Source organism: Haliaeetus leucocephalus, unplaced genomic scaffold (genome assembly GCF_000737465.1).
Source record: "Haliaeetus leucocephalus isolate CR32 unplaced genomic scaffold, Haliaeetus_leucocephalus-4.0 Scaffold722, whole genome shotgun sequence".
Classification (NCBI taxonomy): Eukaryota; Metazoa; Chordata; class Aves; order Accipitriformes; family Accipitridae; genus Haliaeetus; species Haliaeetus leucocephalus.
Window position 1 is genome coordinate 1,385,435 of NW_010973158.1, and position 14,572 is coordinate 1,400,006.

Sequence of the window (14,572 nt, forward strand, 5' to 3'; positions counted from 1 at the left end):
TCAGACCAGATGTGTTCGCTAAATCACCTGACCAGGAGGAGTTAAAACAGCCGCAAGTCTCACAACAGATGTGACTGCTCTCAAAAGTTAAAGATCCCTACTGAGCAAGTTAGTTAAAGTCTGTTGAGAAGCACATCTCAAACCTTTGCTCCTTAATCACTGCTGTTTATTTAGATTCTTACACATTATACAAAGCAACAGAGAAGCTTAAGCACTGAAAGCAGTGAGTTTTAACATGAAAATATCCATGACAATAAATGTCAGCTCTGCATGAACTCATGATCCTACTTTAAAAGAGAAAAAAAAAAAAGAAAAAGAATTTTGACATACACTTCTCTACAGCCACATTTATTAACTTACTGTTTAGAAGTCACAGGCTCTCCCTCGTGGAACTATGGTAGTTTTCTCTGGAGAAGAAAATCCCCTGCTCAGCCAGGGGATTCAGAAGTCTCTTCTTTAACTAAACAGGGATGGTACATTCAATTACTTAACCCCCCACCAGCTTTCCTGCAATATTCTTGTCAGTATCAGTCCAACAGTCTTGGCTACAAAGCACTTGACTCTCTGGGGGAAGAGAAAGAGAGAGGGAGTGAGAGGGAAGGGTGGCGGCGGGGGGATAGAGAGAATTGCTTCACAGTCATTTGCTGTATCTCATCCAAATCTAGTGGAAGTCAGTTTATGACACCATTAAAACTTTGGGACATTGTTTATTTACAAAAATAACTACAACATAATAGCAGCATTTGACATTTCTTTACTTGTACCGTTTCACAGTTGTTTCATTAATGCAAAAATATACTCTACCAACACGGAGTTTGGTTGTATGTTTAAACTTAGAAGACCTACTTTATTACCAGAAATACTGAATTTAGAGAAGGGAAATAATATTTTTGCTGTTGTAGTGCTTATGTTCCCCAGGTGTATCTGAACCCAGACTGTGATAGGTGCTGTGTATAACAAATTAGTCATAGCTCCTGTATCAATGGGAAAAATACCAGAAAGGATCTACAGGTAAGACTACGTGAACTGTGCATATCAAATTACTCTCTTGTTTCCAGAGCAGATCACTCATTTCTTTAAATTACTATGAAAATTATGTATTTATGAAGTAGCAATTTCTAAGCGGCCCATGATTTACTCATCAGTGCAGTAGTTCTAAATCTTTGCACTAAGAAAGATCTTATTGAGTAGAGCAACAACTTCTAAGAACACTACTTAACTGGCAGGCTCATCAATGACATCAAGGACTGAGTGAAAGGAAGATGAAATTATTCTTTTACCACTGCTAGTAAGTCTTTCAGGTGAAAACAAACACATGTAACCTCTTCAATGGAGAATAATAATTTGATTAAAAAGATTAGTATAGAACGTACTTTCTACACCAAAAATCTCTAGTATTACGTCAAATTTGGCACTAAATTAACATTAAAAATGTTAATGAATTAAAAAAAGTGTAAGCTGAAACTTTCCAGAAGAAAATACATAAACAGCTAAAACCCCATTTTTGCTGTCCATGTTCTCCTGTATTAAGCTCAAAAATCATAAAGCTGTCACGACAATTTTTAAAAAAAAATTTTTTGCCCTCTTGGATAGTAAGAGTTCAGTTTCAGAAAACATTGTGAAAACTGAAGTTCGTAGATAGCTTCTCAACTGAAGTATTTACTTAAACAATACATAATCGAAGTGTTAGAGCTGTGTCTCCTCAAACTAGGGGGAAAGTAGCTGCCTCCACATATGGTCAGACAAGTTTATTAAGCTGTTTTATATTGAAGAGAATACAGAAGAAATCCCCATACTAACATGCTCAGATCCTGCAACAGGACTTACCTACAAATGAAGCATTCTTGAATTTGAAATAAAAATAAACATGGCATGCAAAGACATATTTTAAGAGTTTAAAATTAAACACAATTTAAAGTGTATTTCTGTTAACATAAAAAAAAAAAATCCCTTTTGTCCAATGCTTTTAGTTTTCAATATTATTTTAATTAACTTTTCAACATATAAAAATAAACCTAAGGTACAGGCTGAAAACTTTTTTTCTGTTTACATATTAGCAAACAAAATTAAGTTTTAGATTCTCTTTAGGTAATAACACTTAATGATATCTACAGATTTCAACTGTCCACACTCCAGTCTCTGGTGAGAAAACTACATCTCTCTGAACTAAGCACCTACAGATTTTCATTATTTTAGCGAATTACAGATCTCAGCACTTCTGTCACTAAGTCCAATTCTCACTTTTAAAATTATGATAAGACCTAAGGCAATAATTGATTGCTATAAAACTGAAAGTACCACCAAGTGGCAGGTGGGACCCATAATATGCCCCAGTTCGCAAGTCATTGTCCAGAATTCATATCTTTAACATTATTTGTTTTACCATTATAATGCAATTTTCACACTGACATTTACAAAATTCAGGATTATTTTTGTCTGTTTTTTTTTTTCTCTAAGTGAATGGCTAGTAAAATTAAAATACATGAACTCTAATCTTGTTTCATTACAAACTAACAAAAAGACAGTGATGCAGATGCGTCAGACCTAAAAGTAGAAGATATACACATCACTATCGCATCACTGCTTGCAATCATCATACATGTGAATGAAAAAAATAACACAGTAATAAGGACAAGTATGAAGTATACAATAATTCATACCATACAAAGCAGCCTTAACTTATCATCTCTTCCTTAGACCAAAACAAAATCACAGAAATCCCTTAATCTTTTAACTATTACAAAATACAAGCACAAGCTAAGGGCAACACAAAAAAGCTACCATGTAACAAACAGATTTGCAGAGTTTAGAAGTAATTTCAAGTATTGCCTCAGAAGTAACTGGGCCAGAAAACACTAGCAAGCAATGGAAAGCATGCTACAGACTACAGAATTTACCTTCTTTGCAGCAGAGTAAACACACTCAACTGGCCACAGCTCATTTCAGAATCCAAGCTGTGCATATAGGTTGCTGCTGTTAGCCAGCTAATGTAAAGCTAGTTCACATATATCTATCTGAAATTGCCATTAAAAAAAATAGCAGGTGACTAATGAGTAGGCAGAACCCACATCTCACCGATTTCTCAGGTATCCTTCAGATGTTTGTAGTTTCCAACTGAAGTGCTTTTTTCCCCTCTTAGTTCTAATTCTGAAATAAGAAAACTGCTATTCTTTACATACAATACTACCATTAGTGTTTGCAAACAAACTTTCATCCCTCACACCTGTGTAAACCTATTGACTTTGATGAATTTATCTAAGTCACAGCCACCTTCATTTTGAGCTTGGCATCCCGTTTCATCCACCAGCAGCTGTCTTCGGCTACCTTCTTTCAAAATCCAAAGAAAAACCCTATCTATTATCCAGAAATACTGCTGTGGAGTAACTGTGGTCACTAACGGAAGCTTATGCATAAGTGCTTTACATGGCCTTAGCAAAACGGCACCATATCATCACTTTTCTGAGCAATTACAAGTCACAACATTTTCAAATAAAGGCTGACTCAAATGAAGTTACATTTAAAACAATACAGCTATCATGAACTACACTGTTCTCAAAACCTCCACTCAATTTAATCTCATTTATAAAGTGCAAAACCAACCAATCTTACACAGCAGCTCAGCATGCAAACTTGTTAACGATGAAGGCAATGAACTTCCAGTGGAAGATGGACACATTTAATGGATGATGCACACAATCCTGTTGGACCAAGCAGGAACTTCATTACTGTGCTACACTACCGGCTTAAAAATGAGCTACTCTGCAGAGATAGCCATTTTACAGAATAATAGCTCCCTAGTAGTAGTTTTTTAGGAAGGGAGGAACTGTAAAACACCTAACACATATAGACAGAACTTAACTACCTCACAGATCTGCACAGTATTTACAAAGCAAAACCAGAAAATACAGCATTTGTCAGAGAATATGAGTTGAGGTGTGTTTGTGTGTTTGGTGATTGGTTTTTTGGGGTTTTTTTTACCTTTTTTTAGGAAAAAACCTTTTTGTAAGGAAATCTTTATAGCTCACATACAATGTAACAGTGTGCTGCATATGGACTTACACATGTCGTAAGTTAGCTAGTAAGGCTGCCACCCTTAACTATTAATTTCCAAAGGCATGTTTCTTAGCTAACTGTACGCAATCCTTTACATATTCTGTAACTGATATCTAATAGAGCTACGCAATTTCAGGATAACAAAACTCAAGAAATTAAACTAGTACCAGCTGAAACATGATACACTGGCAAGAATTCTAATTCCTCCCAAAGGAGAAACTAGTTTTTCAAAGATACTATAAATAATACATGTATATTTTCACTGGTATCCACATTTCAAATCAAAGGAGCTTTGTGAATAAGACCAGATAACTAAAAATATTCCTTCAGTAAGTATGTACCAGCAGAAATGTCCCTCTAAAATACTTAATTTTATTAGTGAAATGGTACCAAAGATAGCAAGTATACAAACAATCGCTTTGTTCTATGCTACTTACACATCATAAATAAGACAGCTGTTGTTGCAAGACACAATCCTTCACAGTCTTCTGTAAGCATACAGATTTGTCACTCCTTTATCAGAATAAGCTGTTTACCAGCCAACAGCATGTGGCTTAAACATCACAAAAATGACTGTCTATACTTTACATGGTAAAGCATTTTCTATAGTCTTAAATGTACACAGTGGCAAGAACATTAAATTCTATCGAAAATGAAGAGTGATTAAGCAGCTTCACAATCAAATTGGGTTTCATTACCTTAGAAACTGGGCAAATTTTTCATCCCCTGTAATATGCTTTTTTTTGAGAATTAACTATGCAAAGGAAAAGAAAAACAAATTGAAAGCAAATAGTTAGTATGCTATGAAGTTTTTTATTTTAACTGAAAGAAATAACTTCCCATGAGGTAAGGCAATTAAGTCATTTGATTGTATTAAGTTGTATTAAAAATACTCTACTCGATTTTAGGTATAAGTAAGTTTTAAAGGTATGACTCTTTAAGAAATCTCATGTAACTGATTAAATTAGTTCGGAAAACACAAGCCATGTTTTACCTTGACAAAAATACTTGCTTTGTCATTCTCTTCTTACATGTTTTCTCCCCAAAGAATGAAAAAAAACCTCTACCATATAACTCCTGTGTAAATTAGAACTTTTTATCCCCTCTTCTTTGCATACAATTCCTTTTATATCACCCAACAGGTATCAGAGAAGATGATGGAGAGGTAACAATTAAGGCCATCCAAATGTAGATAAAATATCTAAAGGGCTGTCTTTGATGCAGGTGATCAGAAAATGCTTTGTATTCTGCTACTACTTTTGTACAGTGGTGGTCCCCAAATTGCATCCTTGCTTTCATCTATAAATCTCTTCTAAAATTAAAAAATTAAAGTAAAAATGGAGCTTTAGTATTTTAACAAGTGAATCAAACAACCATTCTGACAAACCACTTGCATTCTTGTCTACAGTATGGTGGTGGCAAAATAGCAATAGAGATCATGTAAGATCTAGCTGAAAATGAGTAATAGCACATACACATTTCTAGAAAATACCACATTTTAAGAAGGCACTAAAGCTTCTGCTTGTGCTCCCATGTTTTTTTAAACAAATAAAAGTTTATTTTCATAATGGCACCTGTACTATTTGCAGCTGAACAGACACACTGCAGTACAGCTGAAAACAAAGCTGTAAGTTCTGATAACATCATAGAGATGTGCTCAATTCTGGAAGGACAAAAGAAAACAACAAAACAACCCCAAAATAACGCAGTAAGCTAACCTATTATCTATAACATGGCAATGTCCCTTTTAGGAACAAGAAAGTAGCATGCACTGTTCAAATACTTTAAAAGAAATATTAATTTTAGGGATATTAGTAAGAAATCCTTTTAAATAATAAACCCCAAGAATCTCAAGCAGTGAGCAAATAAAAAATATACTAGTCAGTGGGTATTTAACACAAAAACCGTCAAACTGTGTTTATGTTTAAAAACCCCTTCCCTACAGTTGTCATTTACAACAAAAGAAAGTGTGTATATTTATGCACCATTTCCAAGCACATCAAACAGTACACATGGAAGTTTTTGTGGATTTTTTAACCCACGAAGTAAACCAATACAAAATTCATCAACAAGCAGTATTTTAAACAACCTTCAATGCATATCTTCAGCCTTTTTGGGGTAGTACAGGTTTACATCTTTCAGTTTCTACTTATTTGTAACAGCTTATGGTAAAACTCAACATAAATCATTTTACAAATAAGTACAGCCATGATGGAAATGCATGGATTTTCAAAGATGAATAGTTCTGATGGCATCTGCCTTTTCATGGTATAACTACTGGTCCGTGCTCTCTTGCTTTACAGCAAGAAGACAACAAAGCTATCACAAGAACTGGAAGAGCTACTAGTACTATCAACACGTTCAGGTTGATTGCTTTGACATTTTCTTCCTCATTCTGGGAAATAAAAAGCTTTGGATTTCATTCCTTAGTTGAATCAGAGGTCCAGTCTTTGCATTAAACCTCTTCCATTTTAATTGAGAGATTTTCTTCATTTGGTTGACAGTTCCCATTGTGCTGTAGTTTGACTTCATCTGTCCTTTGTGTATCTCTGTTGTCTACTTCCTTGTCAATTTCTGAATTCTGATCCTCTTTAGTGTGATCTTTGTCCTACCAAAGATAAAATTATTTTACAAAAAAATCATATTCTTAGCATTACAGCATATGACTTCCAATACTTTTATTGACTCCAATATTTTTATTGTCTCAATTTTTACATGCCTGTCTTGTCTCAAAAATTTTTAGAATTGAGGTGTCAGCTTCTTTTCTTTTTTTTTTTAAATTTTCTTTTCAATTGGCTGAAGCTAGGCATTCCTAACAACCCATCATCCAAGAAATTATTGCCATAAAGTGATCTGTCTTTATCATCAATATCCAGAAAAACAGAACAAGCAGCATCATGGCACCTATGAGAAACAGCTCCAGAAATTAAGATTTCACCGTATTTTATAAATAAAATAGAATTACATTTCTTCTTTCATATTTTTTGTCAGGTATCTGACGCATTTTAAGAGAATTCTTGGGTAATATAATACTTAAGCACATGGACAGAGCCACCTAAACCAGCTGTTTTATAACAGCTGAATAATTTTGAGTACAACAAACTGCTCTTTAAAGGCATGCTGCTTTTCAAATTCTAAGATTAAACAATTTGAAGATGTTTCTTTTCTTATTCATGCCACCTTCTATTTTGCAGGTCAAAATCCCATACTACTCTTCCCCAACTCTTCAACTTTACTACTACAGAGTCCAGCACGCAGACCAGGGCTAAAGCAACCAGGGAGAGGCTGAACTGCAGAGTGAAAGTTTATTAAAAAAGTAATCTTTTCAGCTTGACAGCCAAGCTGTCCCTGAATGCTGCTCCATAGTTACACAGTCTGCTTTCTGCCTGCTCATACAAATAAGCAGCCAGCCAAGTCCTAACATATGGCACAGAACAGGAAAGAGAAACCAAAACAAAGTGTTTCTGTAACCTATTCACACAAGCTACTACAAGTCCAGTAAAGTTCAAACGCGCAGACTTATCCAACTGGCCCACTAACACCAACTGTAGGTCTCCAGCTGGTAAAAGCTAGACCCAAATGGTAATAATTTGTTAAGAAAACAGGAGAAAAAGAAGGGAGGAGGAAAAGAAAGAAAAAGAAGGGAAGGAATTTCAATAACGGCTCCACTAGCACCACTTAACTCTGCTTATCACTTGGTCACACAGCTTACCTTCAAAGCAGTGGTGCTTTTGTCAGATTTCTCCTTTCCCTCTTTTTCTTTACTACTTTTTTTCTTGGAGGTGGAGCGTTCTCTTTCTCTTCTTTCATTATTTGTATCTCTTTCTCTTTTTTTTTCTTTCTTGTTTCTGTTTAAGAAAGTATTTAGTCAAATCAGAATTTGATCCAACAGCAACAAGCTTCAAACCATTTAACTGCAAACTAAACTCTCATCTGTGGGTTTTCAAAAAAAAAAAAAACCCAAACATAACAAAACCCCTTCATAAAGACAAGGGGATTTTTTGACTGAAGAGAGCTAAAGAATACGTATGTTCATTACACATGGTATTTGCAAAGAGAAAAATTAATCTGTATGCGATAAAGGGCTTTTATTGATTTGAAGCAAATTTGCACTGTTGACAGATTTGAAACTCTCTAGTTGAAAGCATACCAAAGCTCAAATCTGTGAAGGTTTTTGTTTTGATTTGGTTTTGTTTTAAATTAAAACTGAATCATACTGATCAACTGAAATCATCTGAGATGATTAGTGCAAAGGCAGTAAAACAATGCAAATACTATAAGTTCTTCCTCTTTAACTGCTCAGTAACTTTTATGTTGATATCAAACTGACCTTCTTGGAGAAGGAGTTCGTGAAGACTTTCTTTTTGTTGTTTTGGATGTTTTAGGAGACTTGGAGGAACTTCTACTCTTCCTTTTACGCCTTTCTCTACAGGACCAAGAAATTAAAGATTATCAAAGAATAAAAATAATAAACTCAGGAACCAGATAAAAACAGAAAGCTCTTAAAATGATTGGACACCACAACTAAGTAAATATCCCTGAATTTAACAATATATACCACCACCAATATATGAACTGTACAAAGCAAAAAAACCCGTTCATATGTTTCAGTTTGATGGGAAAGGGGAGGCTGGAAGCGGGAAAAAAAAGATTGTGCCCTTTCAGATTTTAGGGTTTTTTTTATCCTCACTTGCTTGTATTTATACCTGATAACAATGGAAACACACTGAATTCACTAATCCTGTATTAAGAGTTTCTTCAGTCAGGAAAAGAACCCAACTGAATGAATAGCCACTTTAAGACAAAAGGCATAACTTGAGCAATATTAACTTCAAAATGTAACATTACAACCTGAAGATCACTGTAATTTCAGTTCAGCCTGACTGAATTTTAATTCCTAAATACATATGCTAGCAGTCCTATTGGTTTAGAAGCAGTGCAAAATGAAGCTCAAGCTGTTGTCAAAATCAGAATAAATAAGTTAATATCTATTGTTTTCCTAGCAGTCCTTGCTCAGCAGACAGAACGTTATCATTCTGTAACACACTGAAGAGCTCGTAGTATTTTACAAAACAGCTGTTTTACACAGATATATGAGATTTGCTGACGTTGCTATTATGGAGTCTTCATCTTGCATAGAACAAAACATTAAACAACTGGCTGCAAACATGCTGAGGCACATGTTAAAATAAAGCAAAAACTGAGCCAGTAAACCTTCATTCAACATAAACGTAGAACCCATCTCTGTCAAAGAAAGATTATTTTTTCCTATCACCTCTTCATAGAGCGGGAAAAGCGGTCAGGAAGAACCATCAAATGAAAAGAGGGAAGTTAAAAAGTAATTGAGAGGGCACTTCAAGATATGGCACAAAAGCTACAATTATGTGTACCTGCTTTTGCAATTCACACCATTAGGTGTGAATATTTATCTTCAATATTTAGAAATGCCAAGAAATGAACAGTTATTAGAAAAATTACAAAAGGGTATTTTAAGATATGCTTAGTATCACTATCTAGATTGATACTCCGACAATATCATTTACCACAACCTTCTGAAGCTGCACAGAAAAAAAATTTCTTAATGATTTTGTTTTCTGCTTTTCTTATTGCAAGTTGAAGAGCTACAACTGTGTCTGACAGTATTTGTTCCCATCTTTATTACATTTTTCTAGATAAAGATTTTTGTGCACCTGTTCTTTTAACACTCTTAAGCAATACTAATACAGCAAAATTTAAGAAAAAACAAGTCTGAATACTTTGATAGTCATCCTGTGTCTCTTAATCATAACACAGAAGTAACATTCTGTGCCTATCCCCTCTGCTAGCCTGTAGATGTCTGTTGGAAAAGGAGCCAGATCCTCTTCTCCCTCTAGTCTCTGTCTCTTCCTTCAGCTAGGAATCGCAAATAGCCATCTGATTTCTAGTACTTGTATGCTGTCAGTAAAGCGAGGTCAGTTGCCACCTAGTTCTTAGAAGGTCCTTCCACCTTCCCCTATTCTCCAGAAAGATGATGATTTGTCCAATATTTTACACTCGTCAGGTGAAGGATCAGCAGTCCCAACTCAGCGCTGCACTGTAAATCCAGGCAGCTGAAAATGCCAGTTTGTTGGATTATCTTCTCCAGAAGGGTTTGTAACCATTTCAACTAGGCAATGTCAATTACCAAAGTAAACAGATATCCCTAAATGCAAGCTAACTGGGACTCTGTAGCCCAACCCATTCACAATTACTTTTCAGAGAATAACAGAATTACTGAGGTTGGAAGAGCTCTCTGCAGACCACCTAGTTCAATCTCTCCCTCCCCCACCTTAAAACAGGGTCAAACTAGAGCAGGTTACTCAGGCCCACATCCAGACAGATTTTTAAAACCTCCATGAATGGAGACTCCACAATCTCTCAGGGTAACTGGTTCCAGTTTGCCCAGAAAAAAACACAATTTAAACGTAAGAAAAAAGCCTTTATTTCCCATATGTCAGTAGGTGCCTACTGCCTCTTAGCCTGTCACTGGCCCCCACTGAGAAGTCTGGTTCTGTCTTCTTCACACTCTCCCATCAGGTATTCATACGCATTGATAACATGCCCACTCAGCCTTCTCTTCTCCAGGCTAAACAATCCCAGCTCCCTTAGTCTCTCCTTGTATGGAGGATGCTCCAAGCCCTTTATCAGTTTTGTGGCCCTTCACTGGACTCACACCAGTATATCTGTGTGTCTCTTGTAATGGGGAGCCTGCTACTGGACACAGGATTCCAGATGTGGCCTCACCAGTGCTGAGGAAGGGGAAAAAAATCACCTTCCTTGACGTGCTCACAACACTCTGCCTAATGCAACTCAGCATACCACTGGCCTTTGCTGGAAGGACCCCCAGGGCCTCTTCTGCCAGCCAGCCTTCCAGCCAGTCAGCCCTCATGCTGTACTGGTGCAATGGAGTTATTCCTGCTTGGGTACAGGACTTGGCCTTTCTCTTTGTTCAAATCCATGAGATGCCCGTCAGCCCATTTTTCCTGTCTGTTGACGTTTCTCTGAATGGCAGCACACTCCTCTGGTGCCCCAGCCTCTCCCCCAGCTCTGCATTGTCTGCAAACTTGCCAAGGGTGCACTCTGTCCCACTGTCTAGGCCAATGATGAAAATGTTCAACAATATTGGCCCCAGTATTGATACTCTAAGGATAATGCTATATCTGAAAAAAGAATTGTAAATCCATATAAAAAAGTGTATTTCTCTCATCCTCCATCTTCAAAAGAACATTGTCCTTGTTTAGTAGCATGTATAAAAAAACCTAACTTCATATTAAGTAGGGTTTTGTACTGTGAGCCCACTAGAAAAGATGCACACTGATGTTCACTAGAATTCTTTGCCCAAGTACATGGCATTTGAGCCTTCCATAGCCTTTCTTCAATAGCAAGATTCTTAAAGGGGAGCATAACTGTTGCAAACTAGAGTATGAATTTTTGGTAACATCCAGCTAACTACACTTGCTATCTGACATTAGGAACTGGATCTTCCACCAAGGTTCTTATATAAGCTACACATTTGTCAAAATCTTTTTTCTACACTTACTTAGTTCAACACTCCTGAGGCCTACAGACAGAAAATGTTACATTTTCAAAGCTGGCAGAGCTACCTCTGCTCTGCGTAGTTCTTTAACCCACGAAATAATGTTAAACATGCACTAAAATAGGAAGCTGCATACGCTTAAAGAAGCCACAGTATTTTGCCCATAAACCACCAAAACAACATGGACATTACATATAACGCAAACAGAATTTTCAGAAACCATTACACGCTTTTCTGCCTTATATGAACTATGAACTCCTGAATTTTGAGGACCATGGGAATTTTGCTTTTGTCCAGTGAAATGATTATAATACGTAGAACTTTTTCCAATTAATCCAGCATTTCTTTCTCTCAAGGTAACAGATAAAATTTGGTATCTGAATTTGACATGTGATATTACTGAACTCCCCAGTTCCTGAGGTATTCAGAAAGCACTGTTTCCACCAAAGCTTCTGAACTTGTTAGCCGCAATGCTTTTAGAACATGCTTGAGTTAGTCCACTTACAGAGCTTATAATAGATCTCACAGTCTCCTTTTGCTGTACTGAATTTATCCAGACTTCCACCCAGTTTAGCAGCTCCCAGAGGCAAAAACAACAGCTACATTAACTTGAATGTTTTCCTGTTTACTATCAGCATCATTAAGGAATGTTACTTTTTACTTGTACCTGGCCATCTAACCAGCTAAACAAGGTATCCTTATCTTCCAACTGAGATACATTCACACTCCAAATGGCTAGCCAGCCAAGTGATATGCTTGATTCCTGTTGTTCAGCCATCCAGCTGAAGAGTGGCAAGTACTATCACCCAACTATTCATAAGATCTACAGACAAACACTGTACAGTATGTAAGTAACCAAGGAACTATGTAATAGTGAATCAGACTTTCATCAGGAGAAAGATGATGTGTGATGTCACTTTATCAGAACTTTTGGATGGCTCCAACGCAGAGAAATGGCACAAGAATCATCTCCTTACTGTCCTCAAGGACTATGCTATACGGTTATGTGAAAGGCAAGCACCAGCAGCCCAAAAAGAAACTACGTTCTATCAGGCATCATAAAGAGCTCTTTGTAATAGATTTTACTTTATAGGAAAATCTACAAAACAGAAATAATACAAATTTTATTAGTAAGAGACATGCTGATATTGATACATAAAAACTAGGATGGTGCCTCACTGAACTGACAAGTCAAAAAACGCATGAAAAAATTCTAAACAAACCTGCTGGAGCTACGAGATCTTCTTGAAGAGCTATAGCTTCTTGGGGGTGTTCTGGATCTCTTATCTTTCTTCTTTTTATCATCTCTCTCTTTTTCTCGCTCCTTTTCCTTATCTCCATCTTTTTCCTTTTCTTTGTCTCTGTCCTTCTCTTTGTCCCCTCCTTTGTCCTTATCTCCCTCCTTGTCCTTAATCTTCTCTCTGTCCTTCTCTCCTTCTTTCTCAATCTCTTCTTTTTCTTTGTTCTCATCTACCTCTTCTCTGTCTTTTTCCTTCTCCTTATCTTTCTCCTTTTCCCTGTCCTTGTCCCTGTCCCTATCTTTGTCCTTATCCTTGTCCCTGTCCCTATCCCTGTCTTTGTCTCTGACTCTGTCTCGATCTTTGTTTCGCTCTTTATCTCTCTCCCTGTCCTTCTCCCTGTTTCTCTCTTTATCTCGCTCTCTTTCCCTGTCTTTGTCTCTGTCTCTCTCCTTCTCCTTGTCTCGGTCTCTCTCTTTCTCCTTTTCTTTGGCCTTTTCTTTTTCCTTGACCTTTTCTTTGTCTCTTTTCTTGTCCCTGTGAAAAGCCAAACACAAATCCATTAGTTCACCATTGAACTTTCCAATTAAAATTACAACTAACTCTTTAGCATACATAAATTGCTCAAGATAAAGTATCCGTCTGTGTTGAAAAATAGTAATTATTCAGTATTTTAATTCTGTTCACCATGAGGGAAAGGTTACATAGCCAGGAAAAATTTGGAAACCAAACTGCAGAAAGGGAGGCCAAAATCAAATCAAACTGCGATCTTCAGGGTGATGTTATTACACTTTGAAAGAATATGTCTCTTCACCTCACAGTTACGTTATTATACATACATAAATTAGTTTCTACATTTTGTCAGGAGATGAACTCTAGAATCTGCAAATCCACTCTTTACTAAAAGTGTGTCCACATAAAATGGACTGCAGAATAACCTAGTCTTTATTCTACAGTGTTCTCTCACACAGATATCCTGGAACTGCTTGGAAAAACAACAATCAATACACAGAAATAAAAAAAAACAAGGATAAAATTTCACCAAACAAATTCTGTCTAAACTCAATAAAGACAATTCAATCACCTGTAATGTCATTAGGAACTTGAAAATTACTGAAAAATTTTTAATACACTAAAGACAGAAGCAAGGATAACAGAACAAGTCAACGTCTTTGGGACACGCAGAATGATACATGTTCATAAAAAGAAGAACAGTGAGGAAAATTCCAACTGATGTTCTAGTCGCCAAGCCAAACAAAAATTGATTAGATCACAGCTTTGGCTGGAAGATTACATTTGGTACAATACTATTTGGAAGTGCGAGCCTCTGGCTCTCCTTTCTAGCAGAGAGACAAGTGAGTCCTAGACCTGCCTCTAGGACATGAAAATGAACAATTGTGCAGAGAGAGGAACAGGAGAAAGCACAAGAGAAGTTGATTAGTAGGCTTTTATATGTCCAAGAGAACCAGACTTACAGAAGTTGCTGTGTCTATTGGTATTGGTACCTATTCTAGGATTTTTCAAGATTCTCAGAGAGACTCCTTCACACATGAAAGGTCCTAAGCACAGCCCCCACCTTCCTTCAACAGAAGCATTTGGCTGTATCTTCTCAACTGCTAATAAATAGTAGACTGTGGTATGCTCTGTGACCTGACAATTTTGGTTCCCATCGGGTTTTGACAAATACTTCTTTAGAACGCTCAGAGAAGGAATGTAAGACCATAAA

General features: G+C 36.5%; 1 protein-coding gene across 1 annotated transcript in view; it reads right to left on the reverse strand.

Annotated features, from left to right (window-relative positions):
* Nucleotides 1-4,405: 4,405 nt before the first annotated feature.
* The window catches only part of SREK1 (splicing regulatory glutamine/lysine-rich protein 1), a 38,645-nt gene continuing 28,478 nt past the window's right edge, over nucleotides 4,406-14,572 (reverse strand). Inside the window, exons 9-12 of the mRNA XM_010580511.1 lie at nucleotides 12,832-13,383; nucleotides 8,384-8,479; nucleotides 7,766-7,901; nucleotides 4,406-6,661 (exon numbers count right to left, since the gene is read on the reverse strand). Of these exons, the coding sequence (XP_010578813.1) occupies nucleotides 6,509-6,661; nucleotides 7,766-7,901; nucleotides 8,384-8,479; nucleotides 12,832-13,383 (937 nt within the window). The 3' untranslated portion in view covers nucleotides 4,406-6,508. The remainder of the gene's footprint in view (nucleotides 6,662-7,765; nucleotides 7,902-8,383; nucleotides 8,480-12,831; nucleotides 13,384-14,572) is intronic.